This window comes from Musca vetustissima, unplaced genomic scaffold (genome assembly GCF_032173495.1).
Source record: "Musca vetustissima isolate MV318-11 ecotype Yass unplaced genomic scaffold, APGP_CSIRO_Mvet_v1 utg91904, whole genome shotgun sequence".
NCBI lineage: Eukaryota > Metazoa > Arthropoda > Insecta > Diptera > Muscidae > Musca > Musca vetustissima.
In genome coordinates, this window is record NW_026874551.1 from 120,288 (window position 1) to 145,849 (window position 25,562).

At 36.7% G+C, this 25,562-nt stretch overlaps 1 protein-coding gene across 1 annotated transcript; it reads right to left on the bottom strand.

Moving 5' to 3' along the window:
- Positions 1–298: 298 nt before the first annotated feature.
- Positions 299–1,060, bottom strand: LOC133334478 (protein windbeutel-like). The gene has a single exon (XM_061542775.1). It carries the CDS (start codon positions 1,058–1,060, stop codon positions 299–301), a length of 762 nt encoding a protein of 253 aa, XP_061398759.1.
- Positions 1,061–25,562: the final 24,502 nt, after the last annotated feature.

The following is a 25,562-nucleotide window of genomic DNA, read 5'->3' on the forward strand; positions in this document are numbered from 1 at the left end:
AATTAATTAATAAAGCTTAATTCCAAAACTATATTTGTACATAAATTCAAAACACAACAAAATACAAAACAAGCACACAAAACTCGCATTGTTGGCAAAACAGAATATCTGATAAGCCACTTTACATGAAATCTGATATAGCACATATTCCATTCGTTACCATGGTTACAACGACACAATAAAATACATTAATATAAAGTATTTAAAAATATTACACATTATAGAAATATTGTTTAAACATCATGTGCAAGTGAAATTTTGGGAAGCAAGACAGAAACTTCAATCACCTCTTTTGGTTTTACAATTCCTCTTTGGTTGAAGCATTGACACGGAATGATTCAAGAATATTCAATTTCTTAGCTAACTCCTGTTTCTTGGCTGCCGATACCTTACCGGCCTTCAGACGTTGTAAACGTTTTATTTCCTGCTCGAAATAATCATCACCCTGAGCCATTAGCTTCTCCATGAATAGCTTATAAATCCCAGCACTTGCTTGTTCCCATTCTTTTTTGAGGGTACCCTTCAATTCTTCAGCCTTTTCTATGCGTTTCTTTTGTTCCTCTTCTGATTGTTTTACGAAATTCTTGGCCAGCTCATTGTACTCCTTGAGACAACCTTCCTTGCCAATAAACAACTCGGTGTTGGTACTAATAAAAGTTTTCAAATTATCCACGGTGACATCCAAATGATCGGGGAAATGTAGAAAATCATTGACACCATGACGGAACAGCATAATACCAGGAAATTTCTTATCGTCGATATTATAACGTTCTCCCAACTCTTTATTTTCATTATCACCATAATCCTTGATGCCTACTGTGCCAATCAACAAGTCATCGGTAACGGAGTGGGCTGCCCTTGAAAAGGCAGCAAAGGCTTCATGTTTCTCACCATACGGAAAGGCAATATCGAATTTTATCAAAGCGTAAGGGAAACGTTCAATGGTTTTATTGAAAATAATATCATCCAAATCCACACAACCCGGACAGGTATTGGCCTCACAGAAGTCGCCCACAAAGAGATACACCAAGCAGAGCAACAAGCATAATTTCCGATTCATATTTCTGGTAATTTCCTGCAAAGCAACACTATACCACGTCGATCTGTTATTAATACACCATAAACTCTATCTTCTTCTTTTTTATCCACTTCGTTTTCTTCTCACAACAGACTTCTCTACCCACAACCGGTAAAATGAAAACTAAACGCTTTACCACTTCTCCATGGAGTTACAAAGCTGTCAGCAAAAAAAAACCAACTGGAACATAGAGTTCGAGAGCTGGTTCAGTTGTTAGTTGTGTGTTTGTTTTTTCAACACAGCAATTATTTAACACTCACACACACACATGTACCCCATTAGCGTTGTTAGCCATCTAAATACTCAAAGTCTACATTAACGAAATGAGAACCACACCACTTAGCCAAGCTCAACTCTCATGAGGGCTAACAGACATTCACATAAACTGGTTTTTATGTTTTACACATTTCTTTCAATACAACCAAGTCAGCAGTTTTCTTTATGGCGGTTTCAGGCCAGACTTAGAATATGAGCTCTTAAGAAGTAGAAGAGAGGACAGAGTAAATAACACATTTTTGAAGTACGACTTAATGATCTCTTATTTTTTTTTTTTTTGAGACTCTCTCTTGCCTGTTGTACATGGATGAAATGTAGAGCTTATGTTTTTATAGAAGACCTGTTAGATTGATTGGAAGACCTATAAAAGGTATTTTTATAAAAAAAACTGTAGAAGACATTATTTATAGAATATCTAGTCCGTCATTTTTAGTTTGAAGGCCTCTACATGGAGGTCTAAAAGGCCTATGTACCATTCATTTTTTCATAAATAGGTCCTCCATAATGCGGGCAATATTTTAAGTTCAGAAGAACTATTTTGTAACGTTTAAACATAGAATGTCTGTAGATCAGCGTTAGGCAGAGAGTAGCACATTTGTGTTCTCCTACGTTTTTATAACCTTCACCACACTATGGTGCAGGATATTATGTCTTTGTGCATATATTTGTAACAGACAAAAGGACACGAGATAGACACATGGTTCCTTTGAAATTATACATACAGGTAGCATTTATGGTCCGAATTGGATGAAATTTGGCACAGCTCATTTATTTGGCCCAAGGACGAACCCTTTTGAAATTGGGAAAAATCGGTACAAATTTAGATATAGCTCCCATAGATTTTCTGTAAATGGTGCACCAAAGCCCCAAAATATGGCCGATTCGCACAAAATTTTGCACATCGTACTGTAGTTACTACATCCAAACATGTGTCAAGTTTTGTAGAAATCGTCTCAGATTTAGATATAGCTCCCATATATAGTTTCGTCCGATTTTCAGTAAAATGGTGCACCAAAGTCCAAAACAGAGCCGATTGGCATTACTGTGTGCAATGATTTGATGAAATGGGTTCAAATTTTAGATATAGCTCCCACGTATAGTTTCGTCCGATTTTCAGTAAAATGGTGCACCATAGATCAAAAATATGGCGATTGGCACACAAATTGGCACAATGTACTGAAGTTAGTATAGTCTAACGTATGTGAACTCTTGTGGATATCGGTTTAGATTTAGATATAGCTCCAAAATATATTTTCGTCCGATTTTATGTAAATGGTGCACCAATACCCCAAACATTGGCCTATTGACACCAAAATAAAAATTGCATATATATATTTTACTCAGTTTTTAAGAACATGGTGCACAAACTAATCATGCTTGTCCGGTTGACACGACATTTCATTGGGCTGAAAATTTTCCTGCCATAACATTTTGACCCGTATTTCGGGATAGCCACGATATAATGGAGATTACATTATTCGGTATTTTGGGGAATTTGGTCATGTTTTTATACCCTTCACCAAAAGGTAGAGGGTATGTTAAATTTGTCATTTCGTTTGCAACATCTCAAAATATTCACCAGAGACCCCACGAAAAATATATATTCTCGATCAGAATAATATTCTATGTCTATTTACGCACGTCCGTCGTCTGTCCGTCTGTTGAAATCACGATAGAGATCGCAATATTTAAGATAGAGCTCTGAAATTTTGCACAATCATTTCGAGTACTCCTAGGATTTTAGGTATTGTAAATGGCATATATCGGTCCACGTTTTGGTGTAGCCCCCATATAACGGTACCCCTGAATATTCCGTATTTTGGGGATTTTAAACAGGTTTTCCAATCGAATTGGATGTAATTTGCTACTTTGAATTCCTATTGAATATCCGTATTAAAACTGATTAATATTGACTAAAGTTTCAGGGTAGCCCCCATATATAGGTACCCTCGAATATTCGGTATTTTGTAGATTTTTGGACAGGTTTTCCAGCCAAATTTGCTATTTTGGGTTCTCATTGTATATCACATCTCCATATCAAAAATTAAAATTATTGGCCCAAGTTCAATATATCCCCCATATACCGGTACTCCCCAATATTCGGTATTTTGGACACGGTTTCCAACGGAATTGGCTGTAATTTGGTATTTTTAGTTCTCATTATTAATATTGAGTTGGAAGGTAGTTCCCATATGACGGTACTCCCTAATACTCGGTATTTTGGGGATTCCAACCGAATTGGGTGTTATTTGTTATTTTGGGTTCTCATTGATTAACACATGCCCGTACCAGAAATTATTAATATTGACTCAAGTTTCAGTATAGCCCCCATATGACGGTATCCCCAATATTCGGTATTTTGGACACGTTTTTCAATCAAATTTGCTGCAATTTGATATTTTGGGTTCTCATAACGGCATCACTACACCTCCACACTAAAAATGATTAATATTGAGCCATGTCGGTATTTGAGAATTTTTGACACGTTTTTCAACCGAATTGAAAATATCAATATTGTTCTTCGATTTATTATAGCCCAATATAGCAGTAGGCCCACTATTAGATATTTTGGGAATTTGAATCATCTTTTTCTCACGTATTTTTCGGTATATTCAAGGTTCTATCATTAAATGAGTTTTTTCCTAGGAGCCCCCATTGATTTTCGATATTTTAATTGTCATCCTCATGGTGGAGAGTATAAAAAGTTCGTTTTTACTTGTTTAACTGAAATTAGGTGGAAAAATCTCTATATGGAAATATTAGCCCATGTTTCGGAGAAGGCCCCATATTTTAGATTTTCATTCCTATAAATTGCATTATCGGTCCACGTTATTCTCCATATTAATATATTTATGTCTCTGTTTACTTCTATAGAACATCGTTGTTTGATATTGTCCATGAAAAAGGGCTCCAGTCAAGTTTGAAACACACATTGGGCGCCACTGGTAGATTGAAAGAACGGCGGATATTTCAGAACGTTTCTACCATTCCGTCCTCATTAAATTTTGATGACATCTGCTATCGGTTGATAGCAATGCTTCGTTATTGTTTTTTTTTTTTTAATTTTGTGCAGTCGGATTCGGTAGTATATTGCATATTTCAGAGGAGGTAATCAATCTACACACGATTATCGAACATAACTAAAAAATTAGACCATTTATTATTTTTGTTCTCTTATAGTACGTATTTCCAAAACTACCTTCATATCTCAACACTACATACCAATTCTGACCGCAACAGAAATCTAGCTCTATACAAAATTTGGTACCATTTATTACCTTTAGTTTTCCAAAAATAATTACAAATTTCAGGATTACGGCTCATTGACATTGAAATTCAAATTGTACCAAATTTTGTACACATAAATACGAATTTCCAAAACTACATGCATATCTCAATACTATAAATGCGTTAGTAATTTTTTCCCCATATTTCAGTGTTCCAGATTTATCGGTTCACCCTAATCCAAGTTGTACCGTATATAGTACCATTTAGTACTTTTCGTACATTTTCGTCCTCATTCTAACTAAAATATAAATATTTAGTAATTGTTAGTACTTTTCGTGCCATTATAATATGAATTTCCTAAAACCCAGCCTTATCTGTCACCTTCGAACTTAGAGTTACCCACACCGCACATTTCAAAATGCTAGCTTCGGCCATTTTGCCTGGGCGTTGATAAACATTAAGCCAGGTGCCCCTGATACCTTACGTGATATGTTGCTCAAAAAAGTATCTCTCAGTTATTTACTCTCTCTCATACTTCGTTTTATGATCTTTCTCTCTCTCTCACTCTCGGTTGTTTAATTTCAATCTCTGTTTACAATTTTCATTTACGTTGCTACCATCATTAATTCTGATCTGATTATTCTTCAACTGATGTTTGTTGTTTATTTAGATTTAATGTTTTTTTTTTTTTTTAGAATAGCTTGGACCACGTCAGTCCGAGTATGGATGGCCAAATAATATGATATTCACGTGTGAATGAGTTTATTTTTTTTTTTTTTTTGGTTATTTGTTATTATCGATATAAATCAAAAAATGGTTATTTTTTGTTTTAATTGACACAGATGTTGTTTTAATTATTTAATTTAAATTTGGTTTTGTTTTTTATACATGGAAATGGTATTGAAATCATTGAAAACGTTATTGAAGATATGATGACCTTTTTAATGGTAAATTAATCATAAACTGTTGTTGTTGTTGTAGCAGCCCTATTGCTTTTACACAATGGGCTGAGGTGACAGACGTTGGCCGAGCAAGACTCGGGTCGTTTCGGATCGTAGACCCCTCTGTCGTGGAAACGATCATAAACTGTAGTTTTGTTGGTTATGAAAATTTTTATAGGTTTTTTCCATGCTTTTAGAAAATATTTTTTTTAAAGTGCACTTTGATAAGTACCCCTTGGGAAGATCTTTAATGGAGTTTATATACCCTCCACTATAAGTTGAAGGTAGGCAGAGTGTCAGCAGAAAATATTCGCAGATTCTTTTGAAGTGCATTTTGTTGATAATATTCCCTGGCCGATATGTAATGTTGTTTCAATACACTCCACTATAACGTGTATCGTATATTAAATTTGTCATTTCATTTGCAACACCTCGAAATATTCATTGGAGACCATATATTCTTGATCAGAGTAAATTTATATGTAGTTTTCCCATGTCCGTTTGTCTGTTAAAATCATTTGAATATATGTAGTCATTTCGGGTTTTCAGATAATAAATATCTATAAATTAAAACTATTTAATGAAGGTCCATAGCCATCTATAGCCAGGATTTAGAATTGTGTAATGTCCGTCTCATAGTAGAAGGCTTTCCCCAACCGAATATTAATAATTGCTTTTTATTTTAATTCTTTGGACTTAAATATATCTTTAGAAGTCCTATGTATATAAAATCTGAACTTCCCAACATAAAACTATTAAAATGTATGAAAAACCATTAACCGTTCACCATTAAAACCCTTCATGTCTGCCATCGATTTGTATCGATTCATTTAAAAACAACAACACAACATATGACAACAATTAATGATGATTTTCAAATATGTTTATGTTGTTTTTCTTACATACCCTACGCACATTTTGTGGTGGTGACCTAATTTATATGTCTATGTATTAATGATAGTATGTCGATTTTCTTTTTTGGGGAATCAATTAAGAAAATTGGCCAATTTCCATTAAGTACCTTTACCGCTAGTTTTTCGTTTCGATTTTACGAAAAATCCACCACCAAAAAAAAATTTTGGTTGGCCGAAAACGAAGCAGAAAGGATGACAGGATATGAAAGTCATTTAACCAAAATTAAAAATGACATACTACTAAAAAATACACACAATACTAACAATGAAAACGATTGCATACATAAATAAAAGTGGACAATCACATATACATATGTGCACATGACAGGTTGTGTAATAGGGTGTAATGAAAATTGTAATAAAACTAACGGAAGAAATCAAAATATCGCGGAGAAGTATCAGTTTAATAGTCTCAGGTCTATTGAAGATGACGATAGAACCAATATAGCCTCGCCAAAATACCTTCGACATCATTTTTTAGAATTGCCCTAAATCTATTCATCTGAGACCCCTCTGTAATAATAATATCCTACTACCATAAGGAGGACTATAATACATTTGTCATTCTGTTTCCAAAAACTTGAAAAATTATACCCCAAAGATTTTCACAGATCTAGATCAGATCTTTGACGATAGAGATTTCAAATTTCGCACATCGGTTGCTACGTCCACAAGGATGTTGATATAATAATTTGATATGTGTGGCCACATTTTGGCATCTTCAAGGTTTTGGCCACATTTCCCAACAGAAGGAGCTGTAATTGGGAATTCCGCGCTCTTGGTGGTTGAAAATATCGTAGCAAAATATCCGAAATATACGATACGATTCCCCACCCTTATTCCTTATTTTAATGATCGTGTGGTAATTTCCAATCTAATTGGCTAATCCTAATCGCATTTTCATGTGAAGTAATCGTACTTTGGCATTCTGGCTTCATGGCGGATATTAACTTTTTCCCAGACTGTTGTCAGTGTCAGTAAATTTTTGACTAGCCCAGTTTTGATGGTCCTAGATGTATTTTCAAGTGGATGTAAATTGGTATGCAGGTTTCTTGGTAGGTAAAAAATTCCCTATAACGGATATTCAAAAATTCGCAATATTTTGAAAACATTTTTGAAGCTTTTAAAGTGCAATTTGTTGATATAAAAATCCTTGGACAGATTTTCTGATCTCCACCAGAATTTGGAATGCAGATTAAATTTTCGAATTACTGATTACATTTTTCAATATTTAAGATAGAGCGCAGATAAATTGTGTTGTCTAAACTACAACACTTTGAAAAACATCCACCCAGGTTGGATTTTATAAAATTTTGGAAAAACTTGTGAAGCTTTTAAGGTGTAATTTGTTGGTAATAAAATAAAATCGAATATTTTTTTATATTTTTGGAAATTCCTCCATGGATTTAAAAAAATATTTTTTGGGGGGCTCCCAAGGTTTGGATAGAAAAAAATATATATATAGATTTTTGAAAGAATATTATTCGAAAAATCCGCCAAGAGCCTCTACAAATCTCACCTTCATCAATAAGGATCTCTACAGTGTTCCTTCTCACCTATAGGAGTTCTAATTCACCCATATGGACCTGTATAGTCTTCTTCTGTAACTTAATGAGCTCTTTGGGCCTCTGTAACCTTCCTTACCAGTAGGATCCTCTATAAACCTCTATATAAACTTACATATCTCTTCTTTACCTATAAATTCCTTTGTATGTACCTCTGTATGTACCTCCAGAGATACGTTCCGCACCTTAATGGGCCTCTATAGATCTCATCCTTACCTTTATGGACCTCTGTAGATCACTTCCTTACCAGTAGGATCCTCTATAAACCTCTATATGAACATCTATAGACCTCTTCCTTACTTTTATGGACCTATTCCTTACCTTTATGGAACTCTATAAATCCCATCCTTATCTTTATGAGCCTCTTTAGACTTCCTTCTTACCAGTAGAATCACCTATAAATCTATATGGGGGTCCATATAGATTTCATATGTACCTTTAAGGACCTTATAGACTTTTTCCTTACGAAACGGAGTCTCTATAAGCCTATTTATAAACTTATATACTCTTCTTCCTTACCTAAAATTACCTCTGTAGACTTCTTCTTTACCAGTAGGATCCTCCAAAAGCCTCTACTTCACCTACTATGACCTCTATATACCTCTTCCCTACCTTTATGGGTCTCTGTAGATTTCGGCCTTGCCAATAAAATCCTTTATAAACACCAACTTCACCAATACGGATATCTACAGAGATCCTCTTCATCAATAGGGACCACTATAGAGTCATTTTCGCCTATATGGACGCAAAAGACCTCTTCCATACTTTTATAGACATCTGTAGACATCTGTCATACCAATGAGATCTTCCTCACCAATACGTATCTCTACAGAGTTCCTGTTCACCTATAGGAAACACTATAGACTTGCTATTAATCTATAGACCTCTTCCTTTCCTTTATGGACCTCCGTAGACTTAACAGCAGGATTCTCTTTAGATCTCTTCTTTACATTCATGTACGTCTTCAGATCTCTTCGTTATCCATATGATCCTCTGTGACTTCTTCCTTGCCAATGAGAGCCCCTATTAACCTCCTCTTTACAAATGCGGATCTCCACAGAGGTTCTCACCAACTACAGGGACCACTATAGAATTCTGTTTCACCTATATGGACATCTATAATGTTTCTCTCAGCTTATATGGACCTCTAGACCTCTTTCTTCTTGGCCTCAGTAGACTTCTATGTAAGCAATAAGTTCTTCTCCATCAATATGGACTACTACAAAGTTCCTGCTCATCTATAGAGACTTCTATAGATCTTCTCCTCATTTATATGGGCCGAAGCATATTTTTTGACATAGACTCCATATAAAGGTCCCACTACAATTTAAGTATTATGTTGGTCGTGGGTACATTTTCCAACCTAAGTGTATGTAATTTGGAAATCTGGGTTTTTAAAGGGTAAACAAATTTTCCTTAAAATAAAGGTCCCGCCACATTTTAAGTATTTTCATGGCCCTATGCGCATTTTCCAATCGAACTGGCTGTAATTTGGTATTCTGAGAGTAAAAAACCTTATTATGAGATGAGATCCGCTATAAACCTGCGCTTCAATTAGGATCGTAGTCACATTTAGGTATTCACCCATAGGACTTCTCTTCTCCTATATATTGACCTCTGTAGACTTCTATATCACCAATAAAATCTTATTGGCCATTATGGACCTCTATAAAATTCCTCCTTACGGTCAGATACATCTATAGTGTTCTCTTCACCTATACGGTCTAAAATAGGTATATTTTTTGGCGTAGCTCCCATATGAAGGTCTCGCTCAAATTTAAATATTTTGATGATTGTAGGCACATTTTCCTACAGTAGTGGCTGTAATTTGAAATTCTGGGTTTTTGGAGGTAAACAATTTCTTCTCTTAAAATTCTTGACCCTAAAAATTTGCATTGACCCCATATAAAGATGATGGCCCTATACGCTTTTTCCAACAAAACTGGCTGTAATTTGGTATTCCGAGCTCTTAGATGGTGAGCCTTTTCAATACACCTAAATCTATTTCATCACTCGAAGACCTCTTCTATCCTTAGAAGACCTTTTCCATCCTCAAAAGATTTTTTTTACCCTTAGATGACCTCTTCGGCCCATAGAATATTTCTATACGACATTTTCGGTATGCTGAAGGTCTTAACAGAGATTTTCAACCATAGTGTCTGTAAAATGATATTTCGACGACCTGACAGATATTTTACTATTTACACCATGTTCCAAAGTTCCGGCTACATATTATACATATTTTTTCATAGATATCTAGGAAACAGTATTACCAGATTACCAGTATTACCAGATTTCATTGTAGATTATGGCTCCATCCTATTTTCGTTACACCCTATTATACCTCATACACATGACACACTCACATACCAACAATCATCATCATATGTATGTTAGTAATTCACTAGTAACTGGCAATCATTATTGCGCATTACAAACTCAATGTCGAATATTGACCCAAATACAACAAGAACTACCAATTTTTTTCGGGACAAAAAATTAACAACAACATTAGCTGGCAAACAAATTGCGTGCAATACTTAACCACCTTCCAATGAAAACCAAAAAAAAAACAAAGGAGACAACTGACCGAAAAAAAACGAACTCAAAGGACCTGTCTAAGGGGAAAGGGGTGGACGGAGGAGGAGGTGGAGTAACAAAAAAAACCGCAAATAGACAACACCATTACCACCAATATTACCACACTAACCGTAGAGAACCATTGGCCAAATGGACAATTGTTGTAGTGAACTGGCACACATGTGTGTCATGCATGAATTATTTATTGTCACTTCTATCGTCTATATATTGCTCGCCGTCGTTATTGTTGTTGTTGGTAAACAACCAAAAAACCTTAATACAATAAACACCAACAAAAAATCCACCAAAAAACCCCAAAACCACGACACTAATGGTTTTTGATGCATTAAATGCCAAAAAATTTTCCAATTTTTCCATTTATATTTCACCCTCCCCAACACACTACCTTCACTCCCTATCTCCCGCCACTTTGGTTTATTTGGAAATTCGGGGTTTTTTGTGGAGTAAATGTTAGTCGGCAAAATATAGCAAACTTTTCTATTACTTCGTTTTCATTTCGCTTAGGAGACAATTGTTTTTGGCTGATTGGTAGGATAAAGAATCGGTAGGAAGGGGTCGCAGGAAAAATATGTCTGAATTTTACTAGCCAAACAAATGTAAAGGCCATAACAATGGCAATATTTGTTTTGTTTTTGTCCTTCATTAATACAATGCAAGTAATTTCATGAACTTAATCAGCGATTAACTCGAAGCGTGATGGAGGATATTTAGAGGTTGAAGAGTCCTTGGAGGGGAAAATATGTTTTTTTTTTGGTTTTGGAAAAATAAAATATATAAAAAATTACATATGAGATAGGACTATCACTAACAAAACGGGCCAGCCTCGTCTGGATTTTATGACCTCTACGGATATCTTCTTTACCCATATGGACCTCTGTAGACTTCTTCCTAACCATTAATATGCTCTATAAACAGAGGTCATCGCTTATGGACCTCTACAAAATTCCTGCTCACCTACAGAGACATCTATAGAAGTTCTCTTAACTTAAGGTATATTTTTTGCGTAGTTGTAATATAATGGTAGGCACATTTTCAAACCTAATTGGCTGCAATTTGGAATTCTGGATTTTTGAAGGGTAAATAATTTCTTCTTTTAAACATGGGACCGCGTTTTGACATAGGCAAATTTTCCAACCGAACTGGTTGTAGTTTGGTATTTAGGACTCTTAGATGGTAAAAAACCTCATCGAAATACCAATCGCTATATAAAATACTTCTTCTATACACATAAGGCCTCTTCTATTACTTTGAAGACCTCAATGGCAATAGGAAAGAAACCAACCTTTGTTAATAGAATTAGAGAGGAAATTTTAGGCGTGACATTATGTTCTCACAACTAAAGTTATATTCAGAAATGTCAATGAACTAACGGATACACTTGTAAAGTCTTTCGAGGAGTGTTGTCCCTTTCGAGATAGGAAATTGAAAAGGTTTTGCATTAGATGGGAGATTCGATATACAGGAAAATTGGTACGAAGACTCTATTAAAGAGGACGCGGTGGAAAATCCTAACAGACGGCGAATTTTTGAAGGACCATTAACATGCAAAAGGATCCATAAACATGTCATTCTGCCACCTATACAAAATTTTTCATTTGGTCAGAACCGATTTCAATGAGACTTGCCAGATTCAATTCAATTCAATATATAGGGATATATAGGGACTTTGGTACACAATTTACATTAAATCGGACGAAAATATATATGGGAGCTATATCTAAATCTGAACCGATTTTCTTCAATTTCAATAGGGTTCGTCCTTGGGCCAAATAAGTGAGCTGTGCCAATTTCATCCAATTCGGATCATAAATGCGACCTTTACTGTGTTTACAATTTAACATGGTCAGACAGACAGACAGACGGAGGACATGCATAAATGACTTAAAAATTGATTCTATGCATATTCTCAAAATCTATCTATCTCGTTTCCTTTTTGCCTGTTACAAACATATGCACAAAGACATAATACCCTGTACCACAGTGTGGTGAAGGCTATAAAAAATACAGAAAAAAACCATAAAATCTGAGTTAATTCTCCCAAATAGTGCCCATTAAAAATTCCTTAAAACAGTCGGAATATTTATATGAGGACTGTATAATTTAATTTCAGACAATTTGGAGTCGATTTACAAATATTAGTCTGTCAGGAATAACCGATTTCATCCAAAATTTGCACATCATAATATTTCTTCCAAACTTAGTTTAAGTCCGAGGATGGGTTCACTCCTTCTGATACCTCACCCACAAAATGGTCAAAATTATGCTAAAAATTAAGTTTATAATATCAAGCCAATGGACTATACGATTTGAAGCAAAATTTGCACAATTTATTACTTTTACCAAGCCAATAGCCAGACCGAAAATGAGACCCATTGGTCCACTCCTTCTGGTACCTCCCCCACATAGGGTCAAAATTTTCAATATTTGTAAAACCAATATTAGGCGAATGGAATATCCGATTTGAATCAAACCTAGATAAAGATCGAAGATGGGACCCATTAATTCACTCCTTGTGGTACCTCCCCCACAAAGAGTCAACATTTTCAATATTTTTAAATCCAATATCAGGCGAATGGAATGTACGATTTGATCGAAACTTTGCACAACCTATTATCAGTACGAAATCCAGATCAAGTCCGAAGATGGAAACCGTAGGTCCAATCCTTCTGGTACCTCCCCAAACAAATGGTTAATATTTTCGATTTCAGCCAAACATTGCACAAACTATTATTTTTATCAAGTCTACATCAAGTCTGGAGGTGAACCCCCAAAGGGGTAAATATTTTATAAACTTGTAAATTTAATTTGAATCTAATTGAAACCCCGATTTGATCAACATTAAATAGGAGAACTCCTCTAAAAATTGACTTTGGGTATATATCTGTATAACAATGGCTAACAGTTTTTACTTGTTAATATGTGGAAAAATTATACCTATACAAAATTGCCGACAGGCAGGTTGGAAAACTGGGCTAGGAACATAAATATACCGGGACTTTTGTGTGAGCCTGTTCCACTATGGAACATTTGCTGGGAAGAAGCTTAATATTGTGTCAAAGCTTGAATCTATATAGAAAATTTTCTGCAAATATATGTTTCACCCTAAAGAATCCTGAATAGAAACCTTGAAAATAAAATAATGAGGATGTATCGTTATATGGGGGATATGCCAAAACAAAAAACGAACCTATATTTTACCCTTCATATCTTACCTTCTTATCTTCTTATACCAAAATACAGCCACTTCGGAGAAAAGCTAAAAGAGGAATTGGTACGGCATTTTTATATGAGAGTTGTGAACACATTAACCCATATTGAAAATATTCTGCCAAGATTCTTTTTATTCGTCAGGATTTAAGAATGCGAAATTATAACCTTTCATAAAGCCGAAAATGGGAAACAATTAACATTTTCTATGAACAGATTTTTCTCTCCAACAACCAAAAAAAAAAAAATCCAAATATTTGGTGGAAAGAATGCGGATCAAACCTTTAAACACCCAGAAAATATCCTCAAAATATATCAAATATCCTGGAATTAATAGCGATATATGTTGACATCAAAAGACGGACATGGCTTAGTCGACAAATCGTATGAACAATAAATATACTTTATGTAGTCGAGATGTTGAAAAACGGAAATTTAATATACAATCTCATGTTGGAGTGTATATTAAATATAACTGAGGTCCCCTATATAACTGATGTGTTCATAGGAGATATCCTCTATACATATAGTAGAAATCTTGCACTCTTAAAAAACGTATTCTTATTCTTATATTCATAGAAGGTATATTATTATCCATAGAAGTTAAATATTTTACGCATAAAATATCTCTTCTGTCCATAAAATACCTCTTCTATTTATATAAGATGTCTTGTATTCATAGAAGACCTGTTCTATGCCTAGAAAACCTACAGAAGTTCTATTGTATCCACAAAAGACCTCTTCCATTCCACCACTACTCATAGAAAATCTATACTAGAAGATCTCTTTTATCAATAGAAGGCCCGTTTATATACATTGCAGATTTTTCTATATAAAGAAGACCTCATTTATCCATAAAGGTACTCCCCCTTCTATCCATAAAATACCTCTTCTGTCAATAGAAGATTTCGTCTATTCATAGAAGACATCTTATATCCATAGAAATACTCTTCTATCTAAAGAACTATTTTTAACGGGATTATTTACCTTCTCTTCTATTCCTTTATCAATAGGGAAAATTCCGCAAATAGCGCACGTATTCTATTTGTATAAATATATAATTGAATATTTATTATTTGTAAAATTGTTGTTTTTTTTTTCTTTTTCTTCTGCTCACATTGTTTCATTATTTTGCTTATTGACAAGTGACCATAAGGACAATGAAAACACACACACGCATAAACGGGTGTACTCCGTCACATGTGTGTGTGTTTTTTTACTAATGGAGAATATGCCACCTGCAAAAAAATAATGTCCAAAAATTGAACAAATAATTACACAGTCGAACAATTAATAACCACCAACAAAAAAATTAACAACCACCCCATTGGGACAATCAGAGATGTTAATGTGGCTGGTTCATGTGAGGGATATGTGCAACTTTTTTTTAGGATTTCTTTTTATAGAATATCTTCAAAGATAAAATATAGAATATAAAACATAAGGATTAACAGAACCACAAATGTCTACTTTTTTCAAGTGATATCGGAGGATTTTTATATTCTACACAAATATGTTGTCAGGGAAATATTGGTCCGCCGCGAAATATTGGTCCTAGACCCACCTTTAAGCATACCGATCGTCATATCTCGACTAGCTGAGTCGATTTAGGCATGTGTGTCCGTCCGCCCGTCCGTATAATTTGTAAACACGATACAGGCCACAGTTATGGACCAATCTTCACGAAATTTTGGGTTCTGGTCAATGAAGGCCCCTATTATTTTTGGTAAAGATCGGTTAATATTTAGGAAATGAAATGGACCAAAAACTTTATTTTTGTCTGATTCTCGGGTCGCTCCAAAGGCCACAATTATGGCAAAAACATCGCGAATTTTTACAACAATAAGGGGATTGGGCCAAAGAATAAGCATGCCTGTTTTGATAAAGATTGGTCAATATTTAACGGGTCAAATGGACCCTGACTTTTGTGTGAAAAAATAAAAAATTAGTATTATATGTAGCGAATATATTTACTCCTGAAGGACATAGACCCAAAAGATGATAGTATATCCATGAGGAGTGGTTGACCTTTAAATTGATACCAATTATATTTACGTATGTACTCGGATGTGTGTGTTATACTTAAATATACACAGGTGCTTACGTATTCATATATTATTTAGTAACCCATTAACATTAGACGGCGGAAATATAGCGCCTGCACGAGGATCCAGGTATGGTCAAGGGCAACGATTATAATTTTCGGTGATGATCAGATAATATTTTTCGGATGAAGTGGAAGAAAACTTAATTTTGTGTGTTTTTTTTTCGAGTCGATCTACAGGCCACAATTGAAAGCCGAACATCACAGCACAACCCACGGTGAATTGAATATGGACAAGTAATTAGAAGTGCTGTACTGAATATTAGTAATATTCGGAAAATATGTCAGTGTAAGGAAGAGGTGCTGTTGACCTGTAATCGGGCAAGAGGGTGAAACTATCACGAAATATTGCCACGTTCCAAGATGTTGTTTTCTACTTGATCTTTCCATCTAATTCGTGGCCTTCCCCTTCTACGGGAACCATCAGTAGGCTCGTTTTTATATGCCTTTTGAGCTGAGGCATTCTCATTCATCCGCACAACATGGCCTAACCACCGTAGTCGCTGCAGCTCAGTACGACTGACTATGTCGATGTCCGTGTATAAATTGTAGAGCTCGTGGTTCATTCGACGCCGATATATACCGTCGACGCAGATCGGCTCGTAGATCTTTCGGAGAATTTTTCTTTCAAACACCCCAAGAGCTGCCTCATCTGCTTGCGCACGTACCCATGCTTCTGATCCATATAATAGCACGGGTAGTATCAGTGTCTTGTAAAGTGTGAGTTTGGTCTGACGGGAGGTGACCTTGCTTTTGAGTTGTTTGCTCAGATCATAGTAGCATCGCTTGGCCACCACAATCCTTCTCCGAATTTCAAAACTGATGTCATTCGTCTTATTTATGGCGGTACCAAGGTATATAAAATATTTGGTTACCTCGAAGCTGTAGTTCTCAAGTTCCACAGTTGGCCCGAGTCTACTGGACGTCTTGCGCGTTGATACCATCGCCGTTTACTGCCAGACCCAATTTGGCAGACTCCTTCTCAATTTGTTCAAAGGTGGCTGTTACCGCTCTCAATGTTCGACCCATTATGTCGATGTCATCGGCGTAGGGGAGTAACATGTGTGGTTTGGTGTACAGAGTGCAATTTCTGTTCACCTTTGCGTCTCGTATGACCTTTTCCAGTATAATGTTAAAAGGATCACACGACAAACTGTCACCTTGTCTGAATCCTCGTTCGGTATTGAAGGGCTCCGATAGGTCCTTTCCTATTTTAACTGCTGATCTTGTGCCACTTAAAGTTATCCTGCATAGCCGTATTAAATTTGCAGGAATGCCAAACGCAGACATGGCTTTATACATCTCTGAACGGATAGGGCTGTCGAATGGGGCTTTAAAGTCGACAAATAGGTGGAATGTGTCGATATGTTTTTCGTGAGTTCTTTTTTTCCAGGATTTGGCGCAGAGTGAAAATCTGGTCAATGGTGGATTTGCCAGATCTGAAGCCGCATTGGTATGGTCCAATAATGTCGTTCACCATTGGCTTCAGTCGTTCACACAGTAAGCTGGATAGCACTTTATATGCGATGGGAAGAAGCCTAATTCCTCTATAGTTGGCACATATCGTCTTGTCTCCTTTTTTGTGCACGGGACACAGGATGCTGAGGTTCTAATCATTGGGCATGCATTCCTCGAGCCAAATTGTACTAATCAGCTGGTACATGCTCCTGAGCAACATCTGACCACCAGCCTTGAATAGTTCGGCTGGTAACCCATCGGCTCCTGCTGCTTTGTTGTTCTTGAGCCGATTAATAGCTCTTATGTCCTCATCTTGGCTAGGTGGTATACACTCTATACCATCATCTCTTATTGGTTCTGCGGTATCTTCTTCAACGCCACTATTTGATACACGAGGCTTTTCAAAATGCTCCTTCAAGATCCTCAACACACTGTCTGTATCTGTCACCAGGTTTCCTTCTTCATCTCTACCGGAGGATGTGCCTGCACCAAAGCCTTCGGTTTGGTGTTTTACTCGTTGGTAAAATTTCCGGACTTCATTCTGACTCCTGTACATCTCGATTTGCTCACGCTCACGTTTTTCTTGTTCTTTCTTCTTTTATCTGAAAATATCACGTAACGTGTTGCTACTGTCTGCAGACAGTTCAATCCATACGTCTAAAAAAATTCCATGGTCAGTAGTTACTATAGATCGAATTGTATGCGGGTGTTTTTACAATCATGGTGAGAACTGGGAAAGGCTTTCATATGATCATGTATGGAGAAAAAATGTGATGTTTTGATCCTCATTTAATATTGAACTGAATTGATACTTCGATACTTCATATATAACCAGCACACAGCAAAGGCCACTACATTTTTTGAATCTTTAAAAAATCAACGCCCTGTGTCTGTCCATAAAAAATATTTTTTTAAAAAATCCATGCCTTGTGTGAATCCCTGAAAAAATATTCTTTAAAAAATACACGCCAATGTAGGTCCTTGAACAAATATTTTTTTTTAAGAAATTCACGCGAATGTAGGTCCTTGAAAAAAATATTTGTAAAAAATCCACGCGAATGTAGGTCCTTGAAAAAATATTTTTAAACCAGTGAGCGGAGCAGTATAGTCGGACGGGGCCGACCATACGATACCCTACACAACTACCTCGCAACTCTAACTTTATGCGGATTTTTATTCCGAACCTGGGCAATATTTCGTGAGTGTTGCACCCTCTTGACCGACTTGAGTTCAAAAACTATTACTAATATTCCGTACAGACCTTCTAATTGCATTTCCATATTCCCTTCACCGTGGGTTCTGTGCTTATGTTCGGTTTATAATTGTGGCTTATAGGTCGACCCGAAAAAATTAAAAAAAGTAAGTTTTCGGTCCACTTCATCCTAAAAGTATTATCTGATCATCGCCGAAAACTATAGGCGTTATCCTTGACCATAACTGGAACCTCATGGAGCATTTCGAAGCAATCAGCGCTATATTTCCGCCCTCCAGTGTAAATTGTATCTGAATACGTAAGCACCTGTAAATATTTCAGTGTAACTCCCACATCCGACTACATACGACAATATAATTGGTATCAATTTAAAGGTCAACCACTTCTCTTGGATATACTATCAATTGGGTTGGGTCTATGACCTTCAGGGTTAAATATATACGCCATAGAATACAAATTTTGACATTTTTCACACAAAAGTCAGAGTCCATTTGTCCTTGAAAAAATATTTTTTAAGAAATCCACGCCTATGTAGGTCCTTGAAAAAATATTTTTTAAGAAATCCACGCCTGTGTAGGTCCTTGAAAAAATATTTTTTAAGAAATCCACGCCTATGTAGGTCCTTGAAAAAATATTTTTTAAGAAATCCACGCCTATGTAGGTCCTTGAAAAAATATTTTTTAAGAAATCCACGCCTATGTAGGTCCTTGAAAAAATATTTTTTAAGAAATCCACGCCTATGTAGGTCCTTGAAAAAATATTTTTTAAGAAATCCACGCCTATGTAGGTCCTTGAAAAAATACTCCCTATAGAATCCTTGAAAAAATATTTTTTAAAATGTCGACACCTTGACTGGTCCTTGAAAAAATATTTTTTTTAAATATTTTTTAAAAATATATTTTTTAAGAAATCCACGACTATGTAGGTCCTTGAAAAAATATTTTTTAAGAAATCCACGCCTATGTAGGTCCTTGAAAAAATATTCTTTAAAAAATCTAAGCCTTTTGTGGGTCCCTGAAAAAAATATTCTTTAAAAAATCGACGCCTTGTATGCGTCACTGAAATAATAATCTTTAAAAAATCAACGCCTTGAGTGGGTCCCTGAAAAAATATATATTTTTTGCAGAACTAAATCCTTGTGTGTTTTAGGAATACTTTTCAAGACTTTTCAAATCCATACACGTGTTTAATAAATATTATCCGTTTCATTGACCGAATCTATTAACTTTGTCACATTGTAAGTTCGATTAGGAATTCCAATACACGTTTTGTCCATTTCCTAAACAAATGACAAATTATTCCAATTTCTTTAAGGGTCTATGAAATAAGTAAATTGTATGCCAATATAAATGACAATTTATTAAGATTTCACTTGAGATATAATACTCAAAGTACCTCCAAATGATTGGGAAAAATAATTCAAGAAAACATATTTGTCATACACACATAAATGCTTACATTTATTAGGAAAAAATATCTACATACGTATGTATGAAGATGACATTCGTAAGACTTTTACGAAGTAATAAAATTTTAATGGCAACAAACCGCTATGCTAACCAACTACTACTCCCACTCCAAATTTTCGTCTAAGGATGGATGGAGGTAGGAAGAAAGGGAAAAACCCGCAGGTTGTCATCATTAGGCAAACGCGTGTTTTGGTTGGCCATTTCTAGGACAATACCAACAACAACCACAAAAACAGACACCTTAACAAGGATATTTAAGTACTTAGCAAAGTGCGTGTAAATTTTCCTATAACCCCATACCCCAAAATGCCATGACGGGAGTTTTAGTCTGGGGGTAGGTGTAGGGTTTTTTGGCCAAGCCAATCAAATATTCATCAAATTATCATCATTATCAGTCAATAGTTTCTTTACTTTCTTCGTTATGATTGGCACCATCGGAAATAGTTGGTTTCCTTTTCCGTTTTAGGGGTTGATGTGGGTGGTCTTTGGGAAACATTTTATTTGGCGGAGGAGTTACCCTGCAGGTTAGATAGAAGCCATCACACGAACAAAAACAAAACTATTGATAAAATTGGTCATTGCTGGTGGCACGCAGAATATTTAATTTTTATTTCGGGCTATTTTTTTCGGTTATGACCAGAATGGAAAAATACAAAATTTTACACAGCGTGTTCAGCAGATGGGACACATGTCCATATGATGGTGGTGGGGGGTACGATTTTTTAGGTTATATAGTTTTTTTTCGGAATGTGTCCATTAATTGTTATGCATTATTAAATGGATTTCAGTTTTTTTATAGTTTGAAGAAAATTCGTGAATTCGAAAATTTGAAACAAAAGGGAAAATTGTTTATGGGAGTGATGAAGATTTAATTTAAAACTGTGGATTTTTTAAAATTATTTTTTCAATGATTACCAAAGGCATGGATTAATTAAAAATAATCTTTCCAGGGTTACCAAAAGGACTACCAAAGGCGCGGATTTTTTAAAAGTAATCTTTTCAGAGTTACCAAAAGTGTGGATTTATTTTTCCTTATTTCCTTAACCTATCAATGGCCTGGATGAATAAAAATATTTTTCCTTAGACTATCAAAGACGTGGCCTAGATGAATAAAAATAATTTTTTCAGGGACTATCAAAGGCCTCGATGAATAAATTTTTTAAGGGCTATAAAAGGCCTGGGCTGGCGTAGGGGATGATAGATACCAAGCAACGGCTCTGATTGGCTTTAACATGGCGAAGTCCAGGCTGATCTAGGTCCCTCTTTCATCTCAATTGTTGACACTGACCTCCCCGCGGTGCCACCCGGCAAGCTATTTTCATCACCCGTTGAAATAGTAAACTAATATGTGCCCCGAGTTCAACCAAAAACACTATAAAAAATGGGTTGAGGCGTCGGGTTAGTTGCCCACTCTCGGAAAACCCCTCCTACTATGAAAAAGCAAAGAAAAAGAAAACCAAACCCCCTAATGTTGACGACCCCAGCAAACGTATAAAGGAGCACGATCTGCGAATCTGCACTTGGAATGTGCGCAAGTTGTACAGAACAGGCACAGTGTTCGCTTTGGCGGATGTACTCAAGAATTACAAAGCCAATATTATTGCCTTACAGGAAATGCGATGGAAAGGGACAGGCGTAAGTAAATCAGACGATTACGCCCTGTATTATAGCTGCCATGAAACGAGACATGAATTTGGCTGCGGATTTATGGTTAAATGGAGAATAAAAGACCTCGTCTCCAGATTCACTTCAGTAGATGAACGAATTGTCATAATCCCTATAAAAGCGAAGTTCTTCTATATCAGTCTCATTTTCGTCCATGATCCGACCGAAGATAAAGATGAACAGACCGAAGACATATTTTACGAACGCCTAGAAACAGCATATGATCATTGCCCTGGCCATGACATTAAAATTCTGCTAGGAGATTTTAATGCAAAAATCGGAAGGGAATATATATTTGGCCCTACCGTCGGAAAATTCAGCCTGCATGAAAAAACATCAGACAACGCCATGAGGCTGATTGACTTTGCGGCAGCAAAAAACATGGTAGCTAGCAGCACCAGATTCTAGCATCTCGATATACACAAGGCTACTTGGATTTCTCCCGATCGAACAACGAGAAATCAAATTGATCATGTTGTGATAGACGGAAGGCATTCATCCAGTGTTTTAGACGTCCTATCGATCCGGGGAACGAATATCGATTCGGACCACTACCTTGTAGCAGCCAAGATTCGCACTCGTCTTAATGTTGCAGCAAAGGTGCGATCTAATGTAACACGGAAATTTGACGTCGAAAAGCCCAACTACTTGACGAAAGCACCCATTGTCCCGATAATAATATAGAAGCACAATGGCAGAGAATTGCCCACTCCCTACAAACTGCAGCAAAAGCAACACTTGGGTACCACAGACCACCATCAAGAAAACCGTGGTACGATCAGGAGTGTCGTAATGCTACTGATATGAAAAACGCAGCGTATAGGGTAACCCTGCAGACGGGAGGAAAGGATAGAGGAGAAACGTATTTTCAGAAAAAAGAAGAAAGAGCAGAAAAACGTGAGCGTGTGCAAATCGAGATCTACATTAGTCAGAATGAAGTCCGAAAATTCTACCAACGAGTAAAACATCAAACCGAAGGTTTTGGTGCAGGCACATCCTCCTGTAGAGATGAAAAAGGAAACCTGGTGACAGATACAGACAGCGTGCTGAGGATCTGGAAGGAGCATTTTGAAAAACTTCTGGTATCAAATAGTGGCGATGAAGAAGATACCCCAGAACCAATAAGAGATGATGGTATATGGTGTATACCACCTAACCAAGATGAGGTCATAAAAGCAATTAATCGACTCAACAACAATAAAGCAGCAGGAGCCGATGGGTTACAAGCCGAACTATTCAAGACTGGTGGCCAGAAGCTGGTAAGGAGCATGCACCAGCTGATTAGTACAATTTGGCTTGAGGAATGCATGCCCAATGATTGGAACCTCAGCATCCTGTGGCCCGTGCACAAAAAAGGAGACAAGACAATATGTGCCAACTATAGAGGAATTAGGCTTCCTCCCATCGCATATGAAGTGCTATCCAGCTTACTGTGTGAACGACTGAAGCCAATGGTCAATGACATTATTAGACCATACTAATGTGGCTTCAGACCAGGCAAATCCTCAATTAACCAGATTTTCACTCTGCGCCAAATCCTGGAAAACCCCCGAAAAACACATCGACACATACCACCTATTTGTCGACTATAAAGCCGCATTCGACAGCCCTATCTGTTCAGAGGTGTATAAAGCCATGTCTGCGTTTGGCATTCCTGCAAAATTATTTCGGCTATGCAGGATAACTTTAACAGGCTCAAGATCAACAGTTAAAGTCGGAATGGACCTCTCGGAGTCCTTTAAGGTGATAGTTTGTGGTGTGACCTCTTTAACATCCTGCTGGAAAAGGTCATACGAGAGGCAAACGTGAACATGAATGGCACTCTGTACACCATACCACACATGTTACTCGCCTACGCCGATGACATCGACATAATGGGTCGAACATTGAGATCGGTTACAGCCATCTTTGAACAAATTGAGAAGGAGTCTGCCAAAGTGGGTCTGGCAGTAAACGGCAAGAAGACCAAGCTAATGGTAGCAACACGAAATACGTCCAGTAGACTCGGACCAACTGTGGAACTTAAGGACTACAGCTTCAAGGTAGTCAAAGATTTTATATACCGCCATAAACCAAACTAATGACATCAGTTTTGAAATTCTGAGAAAGATAGTGATGGCCAACCGATGCTACTATGGTCTGAGCAAACAAGTCAAAAGCAAGTCCACCTTCCGCCAGACCAAACTCACAGCTGATACTAAACGCGCTGTAATATGGATCTGAAGCATGGGTACTTGCGCAAGCAGATGAGGCAGCACTTGGAGTGTTTGAGAGAAAAATTCTCCGACATATCTATGGGCCGATCTGCGGTGACTGTGAATATCGCCGTCGAATGAAACATGAATTGTACCAGCTATTCTCGGATATCGACATTGTTAGGCGTATTGAGCTGCAGCCACTACGTTGGCTATGTCTTGTTGTGACAGTGGATGAAGATGACCCAGGCCAGAAGGCATATAAAAGCGAACCAGCTGATGGTTCACGCAGAAGGTGAATGCCACGAATACGATGGAAAGATCAAGTAGAAGACAACATTGCCGAAAATGGTCTTTCAAATTGAAAAAAACTGCGTAAAAGACCGACGCGCCTGGAAATCTTTTGTAAGCTCGGCTTATGGAACGAAAGTTTTGTCACAAGCCAGCTAAGTAAGTAATCAAAGGCCTGGATGAAAAACAAAACTATTTTTTTCCAGGCCTATCAAGGCCGTGTGGAATTTTTAAAAATATTTTTCTCTCATCCCAATATGAATACACCCTTTTCCTCTTTTTTAATCACATATCCTTTAGTTAACCACATAATAATAGAAAAAAAACCTGTTCACAACTCCTTTGGAATTTCAAATACCCACAATTGTCTTCGAGACAAAAAATGTGCGTGACAAATAGCTTCCCAGTTAGGAAAAGGGTATGTATAAATGTACCATGTAATTCTTATAGTTTTCCCCCACTCCAAACGAACTACGGAAGCAAATACCACCAATTAAATCCTTCAAACATCAAAACGAAAAAAAAACAAATTGTCTTTCAAACATTTGTTTGCAGGCCCCCCTACTCCTATTAATTTTCATAGGAAATCCATTCATGCTGATGTCCTTCAACTGTATCCGTGTATGTCAGTGTGTGTAAAGCGTTAACATTGACGTTCGCCAATGACATGAAGTTTTTTTTCGTTAATTTTTCCATGGTTGGGGAACTTTGGACTTGGCACGCAAAGTTGTTCGCGGGCTTCACGTGCACCTAAGTGCCACGCATGGCGAGTGATTATTTAAAACGTTTTAATCATTTCCCATTTTTTTATATCGGCCACTTTGACGATGTGATGATGAATGACAAATGACAATGTCGTTGATTCGGTTAGTGGTGGCCGTTCGTTGTCTTCGCCCCAAAAAAAACAGGAAACCTTCAATAGTTTCACACATAATTGTCTTAAATTTTCACTTTCACTGTGGTTCTTCCGAAGACCACCCTCCAAAAATTCAAGCGCATTTCCGGTATATGGTAATTAAGTGTTATTGTAATATTCAAATGGGATTTCAAATATTATGATGGAGAGGGGGAAGAGTAAGTAGCATGGTAGTCCTTTGAAATTATAAACCCTACAACTTTGGTAGTCCTGTGAAAAAGTATTTTTTATAAATCCAAGCCTTTATTTACCTACTTAGCTGGCTTGTGACAGAAGTATCGTTCCATAAGCCGAGCATAGAAAAGATTTCCAGGCGCGTCGGTCTTTTACCCAGTTTTTCCAATTTGAAAGACCAATTTCGGCAATGTTGTCTTCGACTTGATCTTTCCATCGTATTCGTGGCCTTCTCCTTCTGCGTGAACCATCAGCTGATTCGCTTTT